Genomic DNA, 19,074 nt, shown 5'->3' on the forward strand with positions numbered 1-19,074 from the left:
GTGCCTCCCCAGTGCTGTGCACTCACATGAAAGCCCTGGGCTCATGGTTCTTAAAACCTACACCCAACTCTGTCCCCTAGATGCACAAAAAGCTGCCATGGCTCTGAAGGTCACCATCCCCACCACATGTCTGGGCTCAGAGGTCAAACAGTTTGTCTCAGCCAGGGGAAGAAGTTGTTCTGGTTAAATTTACTCAACGAAGAGATGAGGCTGCACACTTGCAGCATTAGCTGGACCTTAGGTAACCTTTGGCAGAAAGACAGAAACATATTTCCGAAAATCTGGTATTGCTTAAGGGAACCTGTCAGCTCTTTCAGTTCAGTTAGCAGAGCCCTTGCACACATTGGGAATTGTGCTTTATTTCATACTTTTTCAATACAACTGCAATTTCTATCATCCTGAAGACAGTAAAAAAAATCTTCTCTGAGGTTAGTGATAAACACATTACACTCCAAAAGAGCTGAACAGACTTTTTTTTTTACATTATGACATACTACTATGAAAACTAAGCCTTTTCAAGAATTTTTCAACCAAGCAGTGATAAAATTCTGTAATCTATCCCACTTTAAATATTCTGCTCTGTAATAGGAATAATTTAATGGCATTCATAAAAACCTTCATCTTTTAAATAGCAGCACCAGCTTCAGTCGCTTACCACGAACCTGGTTTATAACGTAAGAAGCTCAAGCATTGTAAGCACAAACATTTCACATAGGGTACTTCCCCCCAACATTTCTGAAACAACACAAATCTGTGCCTGTCCTAGGCTGCACTTACTACATAAATTCCTCCATGTTGGCCATCATGAATCTTGTTGTGTCGAACGATGGGACAGCTGTTTGTTCGAATCTGTATTCCTGCTAATGCATTACCTGTCAACAAAAGTGTTATTTAATACATCTTACACATTCATTTTTCTCAGAAATCAATATGCAGCAAGGAAATCAGCTTACCATAAATGTCATTTCCTTCAATAAGGCCTCTTCCATCACCAAAGATATAAACACCACCTTGATTCCCATTAAAAATTGCATTGCCCCTAAGAAAAAAAAAAAATCAACATTATGAAGTTCTTCTAACACACTGTAGAATACTACATATGTATTGTAGTGGCCAGGACTGTACCCCATTCAGATTTAAAATAAAGAACTTATGTTCTGTTGCTTTGAGAAAGACCCATCTCGAAGTGCACAGACAAACTAAAAATGCAGTTCAACTGAACACAGATAGAAATTTCATTTTCATGTATACAAGTGTATTTACAGCTCCTCATAATTAAATTGAAGTGCACTTATTCCATCCCCATCAAATCTCTTCTTCTATGTAGTAAAATAATTATGAGGAAAACAATACCTTATTGTTGGGTCACTGTTTGAGGTAATCCAAACACCTGCAAAATTGTTTGCATAGATTTTGTTCTCTATGAATTGTCCTCTTCCTTTTTCATGCACATAGATTCCTCCAGTCTGGCCGTGATGGATTTCACACCGCACCACTGTTGGGTTGGCATATGCTTTCACTTCAAAGCCTGCTATCCTGTTTCTGTGGATGTTGCAGCTTTCAAAATAACCCTTAAGACATAAAACATGCAGTTTCCTGTAAAAGTCCTTTTCTAAATGAAGGTCATTCCCCCCGCTTTAAATTCAATCCTCATTTAAAAGGAAACAGTACCAAAACTGACAACATATAAGTACTTACATAGCTAATTAAAACAACTACTGACACTATATAATTTCATTTTTCCAAAAATAAAATACTGTTTCAAAGACACTGTGTTTGCATTGCTATTTATGACTACTCATGGAATACCAAGAAAAAACGGCAACTCTAGATATAGCACATTGAATAGGACTCAGTATCAGGTTTCCTCAGCAGCTCCTAAGGATCCTTTCAAAGGCCATAAAGCCCACAGGTCCAACACAGAAAGGACAGTGCTTTGGAGAAGACTACCTGCTTGTCTTCAGACCAGGAACTACATACATTTGGCAAAAGTATGATTTCTTTAGGAAGAAGTGTGCTAAATTTCTTTGAAACAACTGATCAAAAGAAATAGTATTAATGTGGGAATTCAGTAATTTTTCCAGGCCTGGATTGGTCTGAGTGGCCAAGTGGCCACTTCTTTCCTTTTTCCCTTTTTTAAAATGGTGTACACTGAGACACTGTAACAGTAGTGGCAGACCTACAACACAACTGTATTTAAACAAGACCATTATAAACAGTATTCCTCGGGCAGGGAAAAAAATGGCCACTGCATAAAGCCATCCCAGGCACACTCCTTCCAGGTGAATCATGGAGCTGCACCACGAATTGGCCCACCCAAAAATTCATCTGACAAAATAATTGTTTCCTGCCTGATGATTTCACCAATTCTACTTCCAGAGCTTTGCTGAGTAACTGTGTCACCTCTTTCACAGCATTTTCCTGACACAGTCCTAGAACATTTTAATATTTAAATTCAACCTATTCTTAAGGTGAACTTTAATGGCATTTCATGCTTATTTTGCCCGACCAGAAGAGAAACTAAACTGAAAGGCAGGAAGAATCTTTTATTGGAGATGGTAGACAACCACCAAGTGATGTGTTGTAATTTGTGGATGGCTTAGATGCAAGCTCCTGAAAGTTCTAACCCAAGACTGTCTCCAGCAGGCACCATTTTTCCTGTAGCCACCTAAGTTAGTTACTTAGACCTGCTAATCATAAGACTTGCTAGACTTGTGCACTAAAAAACCAAAACAAACCTCCTTCCCCGCAAAAAAAACCCCAAACCCCCAAACAAACAAACCAACAAAAACATAAACAAAAAAAAATCATAACATAAAACCAAACCAAATACAAAACAAAAAGAAACCCTACAATTCCTGCTGCTGCTCAGAGTAACTGGATTCCATGCTCACATGATCTACTAGCAGGAATGCCTGGAGTTCCTACTACCTACCACGTGAAAATACTCAATTTACTGCCAACCTAGGCAGCACCCTATTTCACTGTGCTGTGAATTACTATAGGATTCAATCAAACACTGACTATAAAAAATGAGAAATACATCCAGTTTAACAAGGAAATCAAGGCAGTGTGCTCTTCTCCCTACTCTGAGGATTGCAGTCAGGAAAGGCAGTGATGGATTAAAGATTCTCCAGAGGACTACCCATTTGCACAGCTTGGCTCCTCAGATTCCTCTGGGTAACGAAGTCAAATGGAAGACACCTACTTTCTGTAGATGTTCAGAGCCTATTTTTTTTCAAGATCTTTGAAGAAATCCAATCCTAAGTGCACCAAGATGGTTTCAGAGTTTTCAAAGAAGCTACACACTAACTGACAGGGGAAATCCAAAGATTTGCCTTCATGCCAACAGACAGTCTTTTGACTTCTTATCCTGAAAAGACTCACTTTTTTTTCCAAATTCTCACTTAAAATGAAGCCCTCGGAGAAACTTACCTAAAACAACAATTTAGTATATAACATTATAAAATAACAACATATATGACATCCTCTGTTGATACCAACAACTTTTTTGGCCCAAATTCACCCCTTAGAAAGAGCTAATACTGACTTCTGTCTTTAAGATGCCCCCAGGCAATCCCTGGTATCTTTTCAGTCACCAGAGCCACACTACTTCAAAAGGCATTATACTGTGCCTTTGAAATAGAGCCTCTCTGAGAGGTCTGGTGATGAACTTGTGAATCCCAAAAAATCACACAGGCCTTCAGGCAACATTTTTTCTTTGGAAAGTTAGTGAGTATGTTTTTAAAATGGAAACTGCGTTTCCAAGCATGGAGTTCCCTGACCTATTATTCACATCGTCCACCAACACTGCTAACACACAGCTTACTGCCAGTTCCAGCTATAACAAGTTACCACTATCAGACAAAGCTGCTCCTCTCCTCACTTCTGTCTCTCAGCACACTGGAGCTGCCCAACCCTTGTGCTCTCTGTCCAGCTGTTGGGCAGCTCAAACCCAGATCCTTTAAGGAGACTACTGCCAGGCAGTAAGGAAGGTCAATACCCCTCCTCTGCACAGAGGGACTGCAAGCCTTATTGACTCCACCTCCTTCTAAGAATGGTTTTCAAGTGTGCTGGTTGTTTGACTTGAGTCAAATGTTTGACTTGGGTTTTGTGAGGGTTTCTGGTTATAATTCAACAGCTAACAGAAGAAGAACCTGGAGGGGACAGCACCAGACAGTGCCAAGATTGCTAAGGAACAAAAAAGGCCTTGATGACTAACAAGAAGGGATAAAAGATGCATGTAGAAAAAAAAATTACAATCTTGCACAAAACTACCAAGTAGCTTTCTGCTTGAAAATCCTAAATATAAAAACCAGCTCCGTACATAAAATTTATTTACAATCCCAGGCAGAGCATTAGCTGTGGACACAAAATGACAGCTACGCTGACAGCATGTGTGTGCAAGAACACTGCTGCAGCCTGCTAAGATCTGAGCACGTAAAAGAATCAGAAACAAATGCCACAGCAATGATAATGCTGATGTTCCCACCTGGCATGCACTGTACAGAAAAAGATGTGATCACAAAGATGGGATCCTGCAATGCTGGAAGAACTCAGAAGACTTTTTACATCAAGACTAACTCAGCAATTGAACTTGGATGCTTTTTCCTGAGTGTTGTCTAGTCTAACAAACACGGCTTTGAAATGCTTTAGAGTTAAATAACTTTTAACTGATGAGATTTTGTTGCTGGTTTTCTTCTCAGAGGATTTCTCTCTCCTTTATTTCTAAAAGGGCTTTTTTTTTCTTTCTCCGTTTTGAAGATTGTAACATTAATGAAAGACGGAGGTATTTCATATTACTGTTTGAACAACACAGGCATTAAAAGAAAAAAGGTGGAATTGTGTAAGATTTAACATTTCCCAAATATTTATTGACTCTGGTATTCCCAAGAGGATTGGAAAAAAGAGAAAAACAAAATTTTAAAAAAGACAACAAGAAATCAATACAGAAAAAGTAACTGCCTATGCTTATAAAAATCTGCCTTCCAAACCCTGGAAGGGTCCTTATTTGAGAGTTAGTGCATTTTACGAAAATTCAAATGCAACATAAAGAAAATCACATCCAACATGCAAAACAAGCCCTTTACTTTTATGCACAGCAAACAGCAAACTGGATTTTTAATGTAGTCTGTAGAGAATGTGGCATATGCTTGGTATTTTTTTTTTGACTTTATATATACATTTTTTTAAAATTATGTGATTTGTAGTATTTAGAAGGCAGAGTAAACTAGGCATGATCACCCAGCTTAGACACATGCTGCTACACTTTTATTTTGTCAGAAACCTCCCCACCCTCAAGCTTCTCATTTGGGAACAATGAAAATGAAAACTGTTTTGCCTAGAGCTCAGCTTTAAACTGTAAAATTATGCTTATTCTTACATTAAATTGGAACTTCTCCATTGTTTGCATACAACTACAAAATACAATTTATGACAGATGCCTGGCAACTCATCTCAGGCACCTGAGAGGTCAGGGTAAGGCACCCAGGGCTCTCAATGTCATGCTGAGTTTTTAATGTCAGCTTGTTACATACTTGTCACAGCACTAAGGCAAGTGTCTGGATATTGCCAGTTTAGAAATAATAGGTTAAGTTTCTACAAGTATCAAAACACAAAGAACAGTCTGAGAACATGAAACTGAAAAACAAAACACTCTTGAACCTTTTGGAGACAGCACTCCAGCACAGAAACCCACGGGAAAAGAACGTGTAGGGCAGGAATTCAGCACTGGAATGCACTTATCCCACTTCACAATCACAAGCAATATAAAAAAAATTACAGGAAGTAACAGAAGTGAGAGAAGCAAAAATACAAAATCCATTAATTTGTTTAGAAATATAGGATTTGTATCTGAAAGATACCACGATGCTTTGTGACTTAATGAGCATATAAATATTATAAATTATTTCATTGACTCTATCACTAATGCAAAAGTAGAAGATGCTGCCAAAGCAGACTTTGAGACACAGGGGACTGAATCTTTCAAAGGAGTTTATGATTATGAAATATTTCAATAATAGTTGCAGCTGAGATAAATATTATCCACACATTCTCTTTAATGTGTTACTGTTTCCCTTAAACAAAAGAGAAACATTTATTTCTATTCCATTTTGCTTGTGATACCACACTGATCACCGCTCTGAAACAGGCATTTCATTGGTAAGAAAAAAAGATCAAACACACTTTTATTTAAAATTAATCAAGTGAATTCAGCCTGGCTTTTAAATTTTTTTAATATTTCAGTACTCATATATTTAATATTTATACTTCAGTACTTAAACAAGAAGCAGCTCCTACCTAGACTTTCCAATTAACCCTCAAGCCTACACAGATACCTCCCCTGCAGGAGCTGCTGAAGCACTTGCCTTTACCAGTTTTTCTATAGCTGAAATCACTTCATTCCATGTTTCCAAGCCTGTTTAAGTCTTGAAGGGATATATGGATATACATACCCACTGAAGCGAATTAGAAGTGCTCATACAGTAGGTTAACACAGCTTAATGCAGTCCAAACAAACAGATAATATAAACCAAAGACATCTGCCACCACTCTTTGCAAACCAGCCAAACAACATCATCTCTAGAGAACAGAAAATGTTGTAAAGCCATCCTCTCTCATTGGTGCAATCTTGCCCAACACAGAACAAGTATGGTCCTTGGGATGTAACTATTAGAGTGGAGAAGAGGCACCTACCAGCAGAATCCCAACATGTTTCACCTTCCACTGGCAAGATTTCATGCTGGCAGCAAAAACAGCAGCCCTGTGACCTGTTTGCCTTCTACTGAAACCAGAAAACCATAAATCCAACAGCTATAACTAGCACTGCCTTGATCCTTTATCTCTGCTTCCCCAGCAACCTAGGCAAAAAGGAGAAAGGGTGCACTCGATCCTACTGTCTGTATCACTGATGAATGGTACTGGTCCCAGTACAGACCACTGAGAGACATAATTTAGCCACTGGTATCCACCCTCCGGAAGCAACTATTCAAACAATTCCTCATCCACTGAACAGTCTATCCATCAAATCCACACAAACGACATCCATAGCCCTTCCTTTCTCCACCAATGCAGCAACTCCATCAGAGGTCACTGAGTTGGTCAGGCAGGACTTGTCCTTGGTGAACCTGTGCTGGCTGTCCCCAGTCACCTCCCTGGCCTCTGTGAGCCTTAGCACAGCTTCCAGGAGGAGCTGTTCCATGACCTTCCCAGACACAGAGGTGAGGCTGGCAGGTCTCAGGACCTGCCAGGGTCCTCCTTTCTGCCCCCTAATAAAAATGGGTGCAATGTTTCCCTTTTCCCAGTCACTAGGGACCTCACCTGACTGCCATGACTTTTCAAATGCCAAGGAGAGTGGCTTGGACCTACATCAGCCTATTCCCTCAGGACTCTGGGATGCATCTCACAGAGTTCGACAGACTTTTTGTACATTCAGTTCCTCAGGCAGTCAAAAACGTGATCTCTTTCACTGGGAGTGACTTTGCTCCCACTGTCTCTGCCTTGAGGTCCATCCACTAAAGAGGTGTGGGAAGACAGACTGCCAATAAAAATTAAGGCAAAATGTTGTTGAGTGCCTCAGCCTTTTCCTCATCTCGTCACTGCTGTTGCTTATGGTGGGGGGAGTGGGGTGATGTGATTTTTTTTGCCATTCCTTTTCTGAAAGACATATCTGTAAGAAGCCTTCCCTGTCACTCCTTGTATGCCTTGCCAAGTTCAGCTCCATTCACACTCTGGCCTTCCTGATCCCATCCCTACACAACTGGACAGTGTCTCTGGACTCTTCCCAGGTCACCTGTCCCTGCTTCCACTGCCTGTGTTTCCTTCTTGCCCTTTAGTCTCAACCCAGCAAGACTTTTGCCTTCCTTTCCTGTTTCCTTATACCTAGGGATCAAAAGCTTTTGCACCCTACGGAAAGCATCCTTAGAGGGCTGCCATTTTAAGAGTGACTAAAAGAAAACTGGTTGTATTGCCAGCTGGGCATGAGGACTTGGGACTATGTCATGCAAGCAGGAAAAATGATTTGGCACTCTTAGGAAGACATGCAGAATATTTTCGTAAAACAAATCAGCAAATCACCTTTTGTTTCAGGGACAAAAATCTATTCTATTTCAAGGGCTATGAATGTCATTTCTCACTGCTGTACATGTACTTAGAAATTGTAAGCTTCACCCCACACAAAAAAACATATTTATGAAAGACGGCCTGAATTCTGGTATGAAATTCTGTGTTAAAATTCCACAACTAACTCCTTCCTACAAAAGTCCTCTTCCCAGAGAAGGTGTAGATACCCTGTTTCAGAGTTTTAACACTAAAATAAGGCTAGGTCTCCACAAAGCATTTTTTTTTTTCATTTCTAAATCATCCAGCACCTTATTTTTGTTCCATTTCAAAGGGAAAAGAATGAAGTATAAATGTAAGCCTACAGTTTACATCCTATTTCAAGAGGTATTTTGTCACTGCAATATAATACAATGTAACAGGATGCCAATCAATTGCAAAAAGCTTGCTTAAACCTCTTTCAGCTAAAATTGTCTTTGAAGTGAGGTCTCCCACTTAAGGTCAAGAGAACAACAGTAGGCATATCTTAAAGTATATGAGTTCATGAGTAAATGCATGGTTTTTAAAACACGTTTCCACAATAACACGCAAAATTTGAGAACTTCAGTTCTACAACACCTGTATTTCTTTCTTCAAAAGAAAACATATAGGTTACCATTCCGTGGTCAAAAGTGAAAACGCCAACATCACGTCCATGGTGAATGTGATTCCGTCTGATAATGGGATTTCCATGGTTTTTAACCCAAATCCCTGCTAGCGCATTATTGGATATCTCATTGTCCTCATATATTCCCTGGGAAATAGAAACATAAATTAAGACAGGAATCAAGAACAGTAAACAACTTTATCAAAGTAAAGAAATTAATATGAAAAATTACCTGTGCGTGGTCTGTAATATAAAGTCCAACATTTTCACAGTCACTGATGTTACAGTGTTTAATAGTAGGACAAGCTCCCTGGCCACTAACACACACTGCAGAGCCAACTGGAAGAAAACAGTACAGTTACCATAGCTTCAAAGCATAGTGTATTTATAAATAGTCTAGCAGTGCTTTCACAAGAAAAGTTAGCGTGAACTGATATTTAAAAAAGATTTGGTGCGCAAAGAGCCAAAGCACTGCAAGCCACTGTCAGAAAAACACTCATGTCATCATTTTGCAGATGCAAAAACCACGGTAGGAGTCACTTTAAAATCACCCTGTCAAGGTTAAACAGCCACCAGGACAATGGTTGATATATTAGTTCATGCTTATGAAAGTTCTCCCTCATTTATTTCCCTGTGTTAGGCCCACTGTATGCTGACTGTTCACAGCAGAGACAACAGAAATCTAACAAAATTCTCTGCTAATTACTGCCTTCTTTTGCTTCCCTTAAAATTTTCACAACTCAATACTTCCAAGAGGCCAAAAAAATAATTCTGTAGCATACAAAGACACACTGTCGACCCAATGTTCAGCAGAACATAGATGGACAATTTCAAGTACAGAATAAACATCAAAAACCAACAGTTCTCTTCCCAGCTGAATTACAGAACTCCATGAATGATTTAAGCTACCATACCATAACCCAGAAAACAAATATTTTCCAGGAAATTAGGACTCAAACTGCTCAAGGACTTCAGTAGATTAGCTTAACTCTCTGAACTCCATGAAGTGTGACAATGCAAAATTCCACAGCCACTACAATTAACAGTGATTTCTGAAAGGCAAGAGCTCATAGCAGGGAACCTGGCCTACGTAACACATGCTCCCCACAATTAAGCATCACTAAATAAGCAAGCCAGTACCTGCTCTCTTAGTCAGTTTTGATAAATCCTTGTAGTAAAGCACTGCAATGACTATGCTTAAATAATTCACAGACTCATTTACAGAGAGCTTATTTTTTTTAAATCCTAAAGAAATTATTTTGATTGTCTAGTCTGACCTTATGAATAAATCAGGCTGTACTAATTCCCTGAATTATGTCCTGCTTCAATTTTAGTAGCTAGAATTTCAGCATGTATCTTGTAGAAACATATTTAAATTTTGATAACTATGATTTCAAGCAACAGAGAAACCAGCATAAAGCTTGTTAGCTGACTAGAGGGCTGTTGTCCTTTTAATTTACACTTTAATTGCTCATCTGAATTCTTCCAGCTTTGGCACCTCGTTCTCTTCATACCAGTGTATGCCATACGTAATGTATGCACATGCTCAGTGCAAGCAATTTGCTCCTTCAGCTTTCTCCTTGATAAAGTAACAAACTGCAGTCACTGTGTTTTTCACTACAACTGAAGTTTTCTGCTTTACCTTATATGACTTTTCATTGAACAGTTTCTAAATTTTCCAGCATGTTGCTATGGACACCAGAAAAGAGCACTTTATTCTGAAGCAGGACTAAGCAGAGGCGTTAACAGTCTCTGTACTTCTACTCAGTATTCCCACAGGTGTAACTAAGGATCACATCAGTTCTTTTGGCCACTAGACCACATGAGGGCTCACATTTAGCAGTTTATCCATGATGACTCTTGAAGCTTTTCCCAGCTTTCCAGGACAGGGGTCCAGCCCTTACAAACAGGAACAAAAGCTCAGCACTTTGTCAGACTAATATGAGTGGTGTTTGACAGTCCACCTACCAGGAAGGTCATGGCAACCCATAATCCTGGTTGTTTTTAAGACTGTAGTTAGATTACACTCATATTTATAACATTCTGTAGTAAAGTCCTCATTGTCTACAGGTCTCATTAATATGGATCTTATTTCTTCTTTGCAAGTCAAGAACTCATCTTTAAAATAACCACCAAAAAAAGCCATTACAATTACTCTGAAAGTTAGTTTTCATCTATCTGGTGTAGGCTCTGGGTGTTCTGTAGAACTCTAAAATTTTAAGGCACTGTGTGTTGATGTCAAACTTCTTTCAAATATCTGTATAATTATACTGGGACTGTTGCCTTCTTTTGATCAAAGAAAGTAATCAAAAAGGCCAATAGTGTAATGCAACCACTATAACTTTCTGTAAATACACACTAACTGGTTTCATCATAAATTTGAAACTCTTGATTGACCAAACCCCTGCACTTATACTTCATCATTCTACCCAGGATCAACAGGCAGTACTCCTACCATACTTCATCCTGTGTAGTTTCTCCCTGGCCACCACCCCCAGGGACAAAGACCATCTCATTGAGGTTTCGAGTTACCATTGATACACAATAGGAAGCCAGAGAATTTCTTGGCTAGTTCTTTCTAAACTCATGCATTATTTTAGAATGTCCCTTTTTCCAGCTGTTTAACCTCATCCACAGTTACTGTCAAGAGTGGAACACGTTTCATTATCCCTCTAGGGGATGAAGGCATTCATCATTCCTGCCTATTCTTATTAAATATGGAACAAAAACTACACAACACTTTGCCATTCAAATTTTTCCATTCTATGATGGATAAGCATCACTACTGAAACTCACTTTGTTCCCCAAATTAAGACACAAGTACTGCCTCTATTAGACAGATGCTGCATCTTGTCTTCTTTATCAAGTTCTCTGAGGCAGTGAAGTGGTGTGTTTTTATTTTGGAAGGAGGTCCCCACAGTTTCCTTCAATTCCTAATTTCCTATTTGTATTAATTGTTAATAACTTACTTCTTGTATTTCATAATTGCTTTCATTCTCATTTCCTCTACCTCTTTTCAAGAGACTGAGGAGCTATGGATTTTTGGGACCCAGTGTGATGTTCTAAAAGCATACCCCTACCACATACTGCTTATTTAAATTTAAAGCAATCCTTATTCTGACTCACTTCACTGGACTTGAGCACTGATTGTATGAAATTGGTTGTTTTGGAGTACAAAGCACATGGAGTACTGGTTTAAACTTTATTTTTTTTACTCAGAATATAATGATTGCACACACTTAGCAATATTAAAATTTTTAAGAAAAGGAACATTGCCATCCGCTACTACTTTTATCCATCGAGGTGAGGACTAACACAGATTTCTTTCACACTGGATTCAACAGAACCTCTAGACTCAGGATCTTTCCATTTAAACTTTATTTGAAAATATTTCAAAAGATGCTTTGGGCTGGCAGCAGGAACTTCCAGCCTAATTCACTTACACTTACATAGCTCTTTTCTTTACATATGACATACATTAAAAACTTTACATATTACAACGTAGAAATATGCTTTAATGCAACTTGGGCATCTACAGAAAGGGTATCAAGCATGTGCTAGGAAAGAGGTTTTGAATGCCTATGGATCAATACTTCAGAGATATCAATTATCTGGAAACAGTAAATTCCTTTTCTGGCAGTCTGCCATTCTTCCTTCCTTTTTACACAAACTCAGTACTTCCTGAGTAGGTAATAGCAAGGCTTGGTAGGATTAAAAAGCCAATAAAACTTGATAATCGATAAGTGACGATAGTATAGCCTACATACAGCCTCCAAAATGGACCAAAAATTTTAATTTTGGAGAAGAGAATCAACAATTCAATACAGTAACCATTCAGAAATCCAGTGTCTTGGAGGGAGCAAAACTTCAAAATTCTCAGAAATGGAAAGTGGTCATGAACAAAATTATCAAAACTTAACTTTCATAAACAACTTTCACAAAAATATGAAGTCATGCAGCATTTCAAACTACTTTAATAATCAAGCTGAATGTGATCTTATCTAATTCCTCTCACTGGCATGTTAATGACACTGGGAGCAGCTCCCTGTCCTTTGCTCCTCTTTTGTCATTTTTAACACCTCCAAGTATTCACTGATGTGTCTCCAATAAAAGAGATGGTGATGCAAAGCACAGAACTGCCTAGACCAAGTGCAATGGTTTATAGCCCAAAACCTTCAAGAGAGGACATCTTCCTCTAGAAGGCACACACCAGGCAATCCTTCCACCATTCTCATCATGGCTCCCTGCAGTATTCTTCACAGGCAGTGCCAGAAAAATGTAGGTTTTGTATCTAGTTGGAAGAACTCTTCTTTTTCTTTGCCTTTATGTTGAGCTGAGCAACCTCCACGCATAGCCTGCTGCACATATCCATTCCCTCTCCCTAGCTGACCTTGGGGAAGTTCATATGGCCATTTCTACACAAAGACTCACTATCTTAACTCTCCTGAACCTCCTCTTTCTGACACTCCAACTCCACTTCATCATCTGTGTTCAAAGATGTTCAACTTGCCATGTCTTGTGTCTAGTGATTGCAAACTGTCATGTCTTCCTGCCAATGACTAAACTGCCATCCAGCTCCCCACTTCCAGACACTGACTCCTTCTTTCCTCAACCTAGGCTACTGGTTCTTCCCAAATCAGGCAGTATATATTCCTCATTGTCTCTGATGGTGAAATGAGTCCTTCAAGACTTCTGCCCGTAGAACTACTACTCATCCTGTGAATATGTCTAATCATTCCACTTGGAAGTGAGCTGAGCTTAGCAGTTTTATCTGGTGACTGTTTAATGCCATGGGTCCCGATACTGAGTATCGCTACAAACCCAATGAACATGTGTAACCCTTTAAAATGCCCTATCCTGCCAGCTGCAACTATACACCAAACTCAGACATGTTTATTCAACTGTCACTTATCAATTTCAAACCAACTGCCCAAAGAGTCTGAACAGATTCAAACAGAAAACCAAGTACACATTATCACAGAGGCTTTGGACACAAAGAAGTCACCCTAATAGTGATGCTCCAAGGCAATTAAGGCTTGCAGACCTGTATTGAATACCTGCATCAAAAAATAAAAATATGCCAATAGTAATCATACTCAATTTGCTGTGTTTCTTCAAACAATAAAAAGCCCACTAACCTGTACAAGTACTTCGAATAATACAGTGATCTATAATTGGACTGCAGTTCACGGTAATCTCTAAGCAGTGGTGTGCATTGTGATGCTGAGCAGATTTGTCATCAGGGTTGAACTGAAAAGGAAGAAAATAGGAATGTTGCATTTAACTGCTCAGGCATTGAAATAAAGTTTTTGAAAGATCTGCTTAAGGATGAGAGTCTTACCCTGATTGTCATATATCCAACATAGGCATCTTCAGAACCCTCCATAAAAACGAAGGTGGAATCTCTAGTGTTTTCTATTATAACTTTATCTGCTACTTTTCCAGGTGCTGCAAAGAAAACAATTAGTAAGTTTTTAGTTTATGCTACTGAAAAACTATCTTCAAAACACTTACAGAATTCTGTTCAAAGCAACAAAGGAAAATTAACGCTATTGTTGGCACATAAACAGTCTTCCTGTCAAAAGGATCTTAAAAGGGAAGTTTCAATGACAATGAAACTTTAACTAACACAATCTGGCACCAATTTAGTAATATCTACTACTATGAGAAAAGCCTCCTCTTACAGAGCTAGTTTTTGACTACTACTTACAGTGAACTGAACAAACAGCTTAAACATGGGTACCAGGCTAGAGGTAGTTTAACTCTGTTCCAAGTACAATTTCTTCTGGTATTCCAAACCCTTTTATTAATTCTAAAAACATACATTCCATCATTGACATGAACCACTACTTATTAATCAGCTCATGACCTACAAGTGACCTCTCCACACTTCTCAAATGTCGGACTCACAGTTTCAAATTGATATCCTCATTATTCTATATGAAAAATAAAAAAATCTGATGGAATTAGATTGAACTATACTACTGGTAGTATGTACAGAAGGTTACAAAGTGTTTCACTTGCAAACGACCATAATGTGTCATTTGATTTCCTATGTTACTGGCGAGGGTCTGTTCGATTCTTTACCCTTAATCCAAAGGCAGGTGATATTTACGTTGGGATGGCATGAGCCAGCAGAGGGAGCACCAGTTAACCTTAGGCACCCACTGGAATAAATTCAATGACGCTCATTCACAAGCAAGATCGTTTTGCCTGATTCAAACCTGCACGTTAAACATGCAAGCCAGAAGCAGCCCTCCGTCAACACACCAAATATAAAGGTGGAAGTTTCATGTACTATAGGAGATAACTCATGTGATAGCATTTTAAACTGTTCCCAACTCAACACAAACGTGAGTGGGTATCTGTCCTAAATTCTGTGTTTTATTGAAAAGCCTACACACAGGATTCCTCATGAGCAGATCCTTTTCTGTTGTCTATTGACATTAGTACAGACAAGCAGTATGTCCTGTTCTTTATCACTCTGGCAGAAAGATGTCAGTCAGAACGAAGCAACATTTACATTATTATCCAGCTTGTTCTGCTATCTAAAAGCCCAATCTCCGCTTTCATTACCACAGAGCTGCAAATATTTTAAGGTAGTCTGGCTCTACTCTACACCACTATTCACTTAGTACTAGATAAACAACTAGAAGAGGCTTTGATGAGGAGTTGTGTCATCATACAAAGCATATTTCTGTGGTTTGGTAATATTTCTATACATTCACCATGGTGCGAACGCAGTGGCATAAACAAATCCATGTGTTTCAGCACATGAAAAGGAACAGCACCACAGTACTGCAGGTAAACCAAAGTCAGGAAATAAACAGAGCCCTTAGGAGGATACGAGAGCCATGAATCAGTATCAGAACTTTCAGGAGGGCACAGAAAAAATGCACTTCATATTAGATGCTCTGAAACACTATTAAACAGATTTGTGGAACTGTTTGCAAAGCCCTTGGATCATGCTCTCTATGGACACCTTCCTCTAATCACTCAAGTTCCTACACAAGTAGTAACTTCTGAGTTGGGAAGGTCCCAGAATGCCCATCACAGAACATGCCAGTTAGGAAGATCACTGCACTTAGATCTCCCTAGGAAAATAGTGAAGACTTCCTTAAGCATTCATTTCATCTCAAATGCACCAATGAAATTCTCTGCAACATTCTATTGAATCTTTGTGAAGTCTTCATTCAGAGAAATATCTCTATTTCAGCTTTTGGCTTAAATCACTTTAGAATAAAACCAGTTGGAATTGGAAACGGAAGAAAAGGGCCACTAATTTTGTAATCAAGCAAAACACAGCTCCCAAGAAGTCAGTTTGCTGGTACCTAAGGGAGTCATGTTCCCCAGGATCAGAATCCATGCTCAGCTTAAGGACCATGGATAGACCATTTAGAAATAATGGAATAGAAACCCTACAGTAAGGGACTGTCAAAAGAAATATAAATTACCTGGATATTGCTGCAGAATTATTTAATTCCTCATAAGGAATAAAATAATTTCACTTACCCATGCATTAGAAGACAAAAAATCACTACGCTCTGCAGGAACTAACTGTGACCCTGTACAATTGTACCAAGCAAAAACCAGATATTTTTTGGATAGTACAATATACAAGATGTAAATAACACAAAGGTCTAAACAAGTCCAAAATAAAGCCTTCAATTCAAAGATGCAGAATAGGTATTTGAAAAAGAACTTTGCACTCTAAAGTAAAAAAATATCCAATTATAATAGTTTTCTTACCATTTTAGATTTTTCCACCCTTAAAATAACAATAAACATTCTGATCAGTTCTACTATTTTTCTTCTTGACTGAAGGATCTTTTGATAATCTACTTTCATTTACTTGCACATTATTTAAGTCAAATGGAAAATAAAGTGAATAAATGAAAGCTATAGCTCTGAAAATACACATTCAGTGAAGATTCTCATATCAGGACAAGTCTGTACAACTGCTGAAACTCAGCAATTAGTAGATTCTGCATCTTGAGTGAAATGAGCACCCCATGGAAGGCTCCTATTCCTGCAGCAAACACGCCCCCCCCCCCAACTCTGGAAAACAGAATTATTTAAAAAAACAAAGGTATTTCTGTCTGCTGAACCAGATGCAACAATTTCCTTACAGAACCACTCCTCTTGCTTCTTTTTTGGCAATTCAGATATGTCACAGTACTAGTAATACTTCCAAAGCGTTCCTTATGAACCAAATCCTTCCCACAGATTTAAGGGAAGAAATAACCCCAAAGTTAAATAGAATAAAAAACTCAGAACAGCAGGCATTATTCTGTAAGCACATTTTAGTGTGTGTTATTAGTTATGTGACCAAGCAGAAGCTTCTTCCAAGCTCAAGGTATGTTAAGCTGCCTTTCTAATAATGTGCTTCCTCTGAAGCCAGAAGAATAAACTATTAAAGAAATTTGAGTAGAAATGCGGAGAGATTTGGTGCTGCCTTAATCCTCCCATTCTGAAAAGCATGCCAGACTGAACAGAGAAGAGGTAGTTCTCCAAGGCTTAGTGGTTCACTTTAATTTGTTTTCTTTTCCAGTCAAATGAAAATTGACTCCCTACAATAGCACTCACCATTCACTGGAGAAAGTCTGAGGAAGTGAAGTCAGCAATGCCAAAAACTGAAATATAAATATATCTAGCATTGCTGGATTCCTCTTGGAAGTTTTGTTCCCCAAGATAGCTATTCTATTACAAAAATACACAATAAAGGTCCCTGGTTTTTAAAGGACTGTACTTCAGATAACTGTTTTTCTGAATAACTTAGGTGAATTCCAGAGGAAGGGAAAGCATATGGCTTTTCAAAACTTAAAGCAGAGAACATGCACAAGTTTACCCAGATATCAAAGATAACACTTCAAGTGCCATGAAGTGACTGTGAAATTTTGTATCTTAGGACAGTGCTGATCCAGTTTCTCTGGATTTTAAACACTTCATGAATACGACCTGCCCTTCTTGTACCTTGATCCTCTCTTCTGTGAAACAGAAGCCAGGGGATATTTGTCTGTGGGCACATTTCCATTAGCAAGCACTGCAGCCTAACACAGCAGTGGTACCCCAGAGGGAACCAGTGCCCAGGATCAGTCACCCCCAGCACACACTGCAGGACAGGGAAGGGAGGAGAGACTGACTTTGCATTAGTCCTCACCAGGTCTCTCTGACTGAACATACACTGGCTACTGAAGGGCAGTGAGAGTATTCCAGGAACACGTCTCTTAAATTAGTCTCATCCAAAAGCAATCTGGTTTGCGCTCCAAAACGCAGACCAAAGCACTGTAAGTGGGCATGTTCAGAATGTTAGCTCCAGAAACGCAGTCACAAACTGACAAACTCACATACTAACACAGCCACATCTTGCAGATCTGCGGGGACAATTTTTCAGAATAACACTGGAACAATATGACTGCATTGCTCAAAACCATTCTCCCTGCCAAGGCTGCAAAACCCAGGCAAGAAGTGCCAGAACAGTCTCACTCAAGAACAAAACAGTTGGTATGGAGAAGAAATAAATACTCAGAGATTCTGTATATGTTTAGAGAGAAAAGAGAGATAACATGTATGTTCTTTGGCAAGAAGGATTTTGAAAAACAAAGAACATATACATACGAAACACACCCACCAAAACAAACAACCTCTCCCCTTACGAACAAACAAAAAAATCCAAACTCACCACCCTCAATAAAACCCACAACCCAGTAAACCCAACCAACCCAGAGAGATAGCTTCTCACAAAACACAAACAGCAGGTAATTCACTTCTGGATCACCACAGGAGCAAGAGGTCTGAGACCCCTTAATCAAAATCTCTACCAGAGAGTAATATAGCCTGAATTCCTACCAGTTATCATGCCACTGGTAGCTCCTAGTATGCTCCTAGTAGTGACAGGAAAAGCAAGCAGCTCCACAAGTACCACAGTTTGCAGCCTGGTATATTATATTAACTTCCTAAACCTCTCCTGTTCTCTGTGTCTGATCTTCTTCTCCATAAAGGCTTCTGTTCAGAGGAACAGTTGGCAGAGAACAGAGGAAGAACCTCCAGTCTCAGAATCTTTCTGCTGGATGCTCTCATTTCCTTCCTCAAGATGGAATTGTAATACTGAAGAAAATGGGACAGATACTAATTTGGGCTTGCTCTCACTGCTGGTTTCTACTCTGGAGATGGCTTATGTATATATATATATGGGTATGTATGAATGTAAAAATTTCAACTGCTGTCCTATAACTGAATAAGCTGGCAAATTCCAATTTTTTTCCTAATGAAATAAAAAATTAAATTAAGTTATTCCAAGAACTAGCAAGCAGACAACAGCACTTCAGTCTGAAGCGTCAGTTAGTGACACTTGTACAAAAATCACTTAT

At 38.9% G+C, this 19,074-nt stretch overlaps 1 protein-coding gene across 3 annotated transcripts in view; it reads right to left on the reverse strand.

Moving 5' to 3' along the window:
* The window catches only part of FBXO11 (F-box protein 11), a 69,820-nt gene that overhangs the window by 6,875 nt on the left and 43,871 nt on the right, over window positions 1–19,074 (reverse strand). For all 3 annotated transcript variants that reach the window (XM_066316341.1, XM_066316340.1, XM_066316342.1), the window contains exons 8-14: window positions 14,046–14,152; window positions 13,843–13,954; window positions 8,937–9,043; window positions 8,714–8,851; window positions 1,354–1,571; window positions 954–1,039; window positions 778–872 (exon numbers count right to left, since the gene is read on the reverse strand). In XM_066316341.1, the coding sequence (XP_066172438.1) occupies window positions 778–872; window positions 954–1,039; window positions 1,354–1,571; window positions 8,714–8,851; window positions 8,937–9,043; window positions 13,843–13,954; window positions 14,046–14,152 (863 nt within the window). The remainder of the gene's footprint in view (window positions 1–777; window positions 873–953; window positions 1,040–1,353; window positions 1,572–8,713; window positions 8,852–8,936; window positions 9,044–13,842; window positions 13,955–14,045; window positions 14,153–19,074) is intronic.

The sequence above is a fragment of the Sylvia atricapilla genome, chromosome 3, assembly GCF_009819655.1.
Source record: "Sylvia atricapilla isolate bSylAtr1 chromosome 3, bSylAtr1.pri, whole genome shotgun sequence".
NCBI classification, from domain to species: domain Eukaryota; kingdom Metazoa; phylum Chordata; class Aves; order Passeriformes; family Sylviidae; genus Sylvia; species Sylvia atricapilla.